Source organism: Triticum aestivum, chromosome 7B (genome assembly GCF_018294505.1).
Source record: "Triticum aestivum cultivar Chinese Spring chromosome 7B, IWGSC CS RefSeq v2.1, whole genome shotgun sequence".
Lineage (NCBI taxonomy): Eukaryota > Viridiplantae > Streptophyta > Magnoliopsida > Poales > Poaceae > Triticum > Triticum aestivum.
Genome location: NC_057813.1, coordinates 648,050,161 through 648,056,835, shown reverse-complemented (window position 1 = coordinate 648,056,835; position 6,675 = coordinate 648,050,161). Strand labels below are relative to the sequence as shown.

General features: G+C 44.4%; 1 protein-coding gene across 1 annotated transcript; it reads left to right on the top strand.

The window, feature by feature from the left end:
* Positions 1 to 511: 511 nt before the first annotated feature.
* Positions 512 to 5,589, top strand: LOC123163118 (nuclear transcription factor Y subunit C-4). Its single transcript, XM_044580875.1, has 3 exons — positions 512 to 2,198; positions 2,288 to 2,415; positions 2,624 to 5,589. Exon 3 carries the CDS (start codon positions 4,576 to 4,578, stop codon positions 5,320 to 5,322), a length of 747 nt encoding a protein of 248 aa, XP_044436810.1. The 5' UTR covers positions 512 to 2,198; positions 2,288 to 2,415; positions 2,624 to 4,575; the 3' UTR covers positions 5,323 to 5,589.
* Positions 5,590 to 6,675: the final 1,086 nt, after the last annotated feature.

Genomic DNA, 6,675 nt, shown 5'->3' with positions numbered 1-6,675 from the left:
ACATCACGTGCTGAGATCTGTCCATGAACTGTGCTTGAATAGAGTCCACAGCAACTTGGCAATCCATTTCAACATCGATCGGTAGTGTAGACCATTTTGCATCGCAAAGTTTAGTCCTTCCAGACATGCCGCTAGCTCGGCTTGCAAAGGACTCGCGCAGTGCAAAAAGTCCTTTGATTCATAAGATCGGTTACCATAGGAATTTTTCCTATGGTATATTTTGTACCACATCTAATAGAAAATCTAACGTCCACTCAAACCTCTTTTTACAATTTTTTTGTTTTTTATCTGACATCAAACACTCTTTGTTAATTCTATAGGATTCAAATGCGCATGCCGTTTAAATCCTCTACTTTTTCTATTCCTACATTTTCATAATCCTGCGAATCAAAGAGGCCTTTAATACGTTTGCATACTGACTTTTAGAACAGTCAGTCCACAGTCGAGTGTATACTGCAGTGTACAGTATGCAGGAAAGAAAAATGAGTGTACAAGATTCAGAGAACTGACGGCCAGTATACACCGTCTCCGTTTCCTTGTCCGCCGCGTCTCCCTGACGGCCACTGCGGCGCTCCACCTCCACGCCCGCCTCCGCCAGCTGCCTCGCCGCGGCCTGCTCCCGCCTTGGCGCCGCCCGTTCCGCCATCGCCCTACGCGCCCAGCGCCGCAGCAGCCAACTGCTTCTCTTCAACATCCTCCTCGCCGCACTGCTCTAGTCCCTTGGCCTCCGGGCGGCGCGCAGGCTGTTCGACATAATGCCTCACAGGGACACCTTCGCCTGCAATACAATCCGATAATCTCTGGCTACCCTGGAAGTGAACGCGCTGACGAGGCGCTCCGGGTTGCGCTCAGTGGAGGTGTCAGGCCTAGCTGCTTCACCTTCTCCATCGTTTGGCCCTGTCGTCTGCTCTGCTCTCCATGGGACGCATGTTCTGGTAGCTGTTGTCCATCACGGCCCTCCCCAGCAGAACTCCGTAGTCGGCAACACCTTCTTGAAGTGCAGTGCATGTCTTTCGGAATATGAATGAGGGCAATTATTCTGTCATGCCATGTCAGTTACAAGGATGATGGCCAAGGCATGAGGGCAATGCAGTGTTTGAGTGTTTCTGGTTGATTAGAAGCCATGGGTTTTTGGTTGACAGATGTAGCGTGATCAACGGTGCTTGCCATGTGCACAGATATCAAGGATTTTGCTAAGGGTTACCAGCTCTTGGCCCTTTGCATCAAAACGTGACTCCTGCCAAATTCTGTCATTTATAGTGCTGTCATCGGCATGCTGTCCATGTCTGACGGACTACCTGATGCCGTTAGGGTTTTTGAGGAATTAAAAAAAAGAGACTTACAAACAGTGTGCTGAGATGGAGTTCATGTTTTGGTCTGTTGAAGCAGGGTACCCAAATCCATGCACTGGTATATAAATGTGGGTTTGAGGATGATATAATTGTCGCCAATGCTTTCATTGACATGTATTGTAAGTTAGGTTCCTTGAAGCATGTCAGGAAACTCTTCAATGGTATCTCTGTCAAGGATTTGTTGATCATTGGTAATATCGCAGAATGAGAAGCTCTTGGATGTTTTGGTGAATATTGAAGTGTGGTGTCAAGCCAGATAAAATTACTATTTGGAGCTTTATCTACTGGTAGCTTGGTAGATCTGGTTAATGAAGGAATGTATAAAATTTCCCTGTTTAATCCCAATTACATTGTCATTCCTGGCCTGGAGCACTATGCATATGTGACAGACATGTTAAGCCATGCAGGATTGTTTAGACAGGTAGTAGATTTAGTCGTGAACAAGTTGCAGAAGTGCAATACTGCAGCCCTCCTCAATATTCTTGACGCTTGCATAATTCACGGGGATTTCACGATAGCAGAGTCAAATGCCGAAAAATATGTGGAAACTGAAGCCTCGGTACACACTACCATACACTGTTCTAGCTCAAGATGGTGTGAGATATAAGTGGGAAAGCATGGCCAGGACGAGGAGGCCAATGGAAGCTCTAAAAATGAGATTCATGTGTTTGCATATGAACAAATATTACATCATGAAAGCGAAACTAGCTCGTATGCAGTTTTAGATCTACTAGCTAAACATGGCCTGGCGGCACACCGTGTACCTGACTTAAATTGAAAGCCTGTGTCACCAGTTACCAAGCTCAAAGACTCCTACTAAGTAGGAGCACTTTGCAAAATCGAAAGGTGAACTTGTTGCTCTTGCTGGCTTTCTCAGTGGCCTTTATTGGAAGTGTATATGTTTGAATCTTTCTGTAACAGAAACATACTTGTAGGGATTATTAAGCGCAAGAAGAACAAGCATGAATGGGATGAGCAAACTTGTTCATGGAAATGGACTTATGGCTATGATTGTGTTAATAACGATAAAGACATTCCGATCATTCACCAAAAATGACAGATGGTTAGCAACTTGTCTTCTGCATCTATTGCTGGTGAATTTTATTTTATATTTGTAGCAAGACTAGTAACTTTTTCGAGCTTTCCCTGCGCTGAGTACACATTATGTACACCGATTAGTCCAGTGTTCATTTTAAATATCCTATGCTGTTTCCATTTATAATCACTTGAATCTAACAATGTAATTTGTTCTGAAATGTGTTCGTTTTCAGAACTGTTTGCTCAATCTGTTACAGAGCCTGGGTCCTTTTGCTCAAAGGATGGAAATACGAAGATTAGGGTTGATTATCAAGAAAAGAACAGACATGGGAATATAAAGAATGCTGCAAAAGTTGGTGCTCTGCCAAGGCAATCATTTCCTATCATCATCATCTGCACATCATGCACTACTTTTTTTATTTACCATTACATTAGCAACTCAAGTTTCTTATATAACACTTTCTAAAAAAACCTGTGCAGTCAAATACAGCTTGCTGTCACAGCTGTGCCCATCACAGGAACTAAAGCGGATCTGCCTAGAAAGATCTAAAAAACAAGATATTGCAAATCTTCAGTCATAAATAAGGTGGTGCACCCCACAGGATTTTTTTGTCATGGAGTAGTAAATGCTTGGGAAATGTATCAAACTATACTTTCCGGAAATTTTTAGGAAGTTTCAAAAGGAGAAAGACAGCCTATATCTTTAATTGCTTACCGTATCAGTATGTAGAAATCACGCATATTCTACAGCTGTGCCATCCTGCGGCTCTTGCTATCAAGGTATATAAATACAGTTTTCTTTGCCCAGCTTTGTACTAGTCGAAAAGATAATTTCTTAGGTGCGCAAGAAATCTGTATTGCACGGGTATGTACAAGCTTATTTGATTTTTTCTTACATGTCAATCTAGTTATGCAGTATTTTTTGGATTGGTACAAACTATTTTAGATCTTTGTGATTCAGCACCGCAATGGCTATTCTCTAGAGTTCTAGATCTAAGTATCAATATGGTGTTAGCAGCCATTGCCTTTCTTATTAGGAGGTCATAAATCTAATAAAAATTCATCGGCGACGCCAGTAGGTATAGAAATCGATGCTTGTCATGATCTGATAGTTATGATTCTTCTCAGGTTAGCGCACGATTTGGCTGTAGGAAGATTGTGACCCCAAGATCTGTATCACTACCAATATCAAATCTTACTCTTTGTATTGAATTATTGGTCGAAGCGGTCCCACGGGATCTACTAGATGAATTGGAAGGCGGATTTTGACAACCTCGTGTGAATGATGCCATCTCTGAAGGGGATACAAGTGCAGATGGTGATATCAGAATACGCGTCTTAATATCGATGCACAAAATATGTCTACATGTCAGATATTCGTACTCCTTTCTGTTCTGTATATTCATGTCCACTGCTGGTATTCGTAATTTTTTTTGAATAACCATATTCACCCATCTTTTTAAAATGGCTATGATGTGAATATGGGTTTTTTATTTTCCAGCCGTGTTTGATCCGTTTCCACCATTGTCACCATCCTATTTTCAGTTTTCTTTGTTCGAAACCATCTGTGGGGAATATTCGACTGAGTTATCCACTCTCTAGCCATATGTGCTTTATGGAGCACCTGTGGGGCCTTCCTGTAGTTAGAAACCACTATTACCACTATCAATTGCTTGTGTAATCTAAGCCGTCTATTATATGCCTTTAGATGCTTGGGCACTGAACTTAAGATGTAACAGAAAACAAGATGCTAAATTTGTATACAGGATCTCAAGTTTCTATTACAGTGAGCTTTGTAGCCAGATTTCTTCTATTAATTTCTGTCAACCATTTAGTTTGTTGGTTCTTGCCGATGTATATTTGGTTGTATATGCGTATTCTCAGTATTTTAACTATGCAATTTTTTTGCTCTGGTGCTGTTACTCAGAACTGATCTTAGTTTCTACTAGCAGATAATTATCATTTTTATAATTATTTGGGAGGATCGTAACAAAGAAATAAACTCGGTGTCAAACTTATTATCTTGAAAGATAGCCACAAATGTTCACATTCATCTAAAGCACTGCAAAATAATTATTTAGATTGTTGTACTGTAAGATTAAGCTGATTAATACTTTATGATTGAGCTAATGAATACTTTTCATTCTTTTTTCACAGCGCCAGAAAGACCCAACCTCAGCTTGCAATGGGTGATGTTGGTGGATCACAAGTATATCCTGCCTCAGCCTATCCACCTGGAGCAACAGTGGCTGCAGCTCCTGGTATCACTCCTGCCGGTTCACAGCCGACGCCACCATTCCCTGCAAATCCAGGTCAGCTTAGTGCTGAGAACCAGCTTATGTACGAGCAGTCGCAGCAGTATCAGCAGCAGCTCCAGCAACTGCACCAGAGGCGGCTCCAGCAGTTCTGGGCCGAACAACGGTCAGAGATCGAGCAGGCCACTGACATCAAGAAGCACCCCGTGCAGCTCAAAAGGATAAGGAAAATCATGAAGGCCGATGAGGGCGTTCACATGATCTCGGCAGAAGCTCCGGTGGTGTTTGCGAAAGCATGTGAGATGTTGACACTGGAGATGACGATGAGGTCATGGATGGTCACCGAGGAGAACAAGCGCCGGATCATGAAGAAGAGTGACGTTGCCGATGCTGTTGCTAGGACTGACATCTACGACTTCCTGGCGGACATAATCTGCATGGACGAGACGGAGGAGGAGGGAGTCGGGCTTCGCAGAGCCTGGCCGCCGCCACCCTTGGGGGCTCCGGCTGGCGCATACCCGCATTACCGCCCGCCGCAGCTGCAGGTGCCAGGTGCAGCAATGGTGCACGGTGGCCAGCAGGTGCCGCAGGGCCATCTGCCGCATGTGTGGATAGATCTTCAGGAACAGGGACAGAAGGGACATCATGCGGAGGATCAGCAATCTGAAAGCGGCTGACAACATGTGGGCCATCACTAAAATTCAGTATCCTCATTTTAGCCAGGACATCCAAAGTTGCAAACTAATTTTCAGGTTTCGTAATAGCCTATATAATTTTCAGAGATTGACTGGTTCCTTGATGCAAGTATTGTTGTTGTCGCGGTGTCTTTAGCGAAGGGATTATGCTTCGAGGCCAATTAGCTAAAATTGACCGTACCGTGTCCATTTCCGTAATCCCGTCACTGCAAACTGAAAGTTGACCTCCAGATTCCGGTTATGTCTTCTCGATATGCAATCGTCGAGCTCGAGTGCCATAATACCTCTATTTCTGTGATGTGTTTTTTCTTGTGTGAAGTTTTCTGATCCTGGTGAAGCTGAATTGGTCTTTGGCTGAATGCCCGATGGCATTTTGCAAAACCACAGTTGGAATGATCGGTCGTTCAACCGAAGCATGGCAAGCAAGTACTCCATCCGTTCCAAAATAGATGACCCAACTTTGTACTAACGAAGTAACTGAGTGCACAAGGTGTTGTCACAGAAAAGCTTTGCGCTTCCATCGACTAAACTAATTGGTTGAATTTAGTTTCCATGGACAGAAAAGTTTTGTGTCCACCAAACTACTAGGAGTAGTTGGCATCTGGTAATGGCCCCTTTGTGAGTTGCAAACGTTGAGCGGCGTACTACGCACCCCTGTGTCTAGTGACCCTGTTTGCTTGCGGTTCCTGCTGTCTCTCGTACAAAATTTGAGATCATGTTGCGGGTCCAGCTGAGTCTGTCTTAAACAAGACAGAATGTGCAATGGTGGTTTCCCTTGTGAAATTATTACAGTTGATGATCGGTGATTGAGCTGGCTGGAGGCAACACGTCAAGTAAGTAACCGAACATGGCCAAAAGGGCATGCCGTTTCTAGCCTGAAAATTGGCACTGTCCACGTCGGCTATCAAAACCCGGTGGGATGATCGATATGACAGCCGCCGCTGCTGGCCGGCCATGTGTCTCTGCAGCCGAACAATCCCGAGACCGACTGGCTGGATGACTGGTTCCAAAAGGAGCTTCGATAATCGTGGTGAAAGTAAAAAAGGAGCTTCGATAATCGTGGTGAAAGTAAAATACAGCGTTCCCGCAAAACAACAGAAGAAGGTGAAATACAGTGACTGGACCGCTGGCTTTGTGTTCGATCGTAGTAGCCGCGGCCCCCGCTCCTTTGTCTGTCTGTTTTGCCAAGGGAAAAAGGTCCCGGGCGAGCGGTCCATGGAGTGGTCACATGCATGCATGCATGCATATTGCTTGCGGTAGTGGCCTACGGTGGCGTTTCGCCGCAAACGGCAAGCTGAGCCGAGCCCATGTGTGCGATAGCCTGCCGAGATCGGC

What these genes read in the sequence shown, in the direction of transcription:
- LOC123163118 (XM_044580875.1), top strand. Translation starts at nt 4,576, where the DNA reads ATGGGTGATGTTGGTGGATCACAAGTATATCCTGCCTCAGCCTATCCA.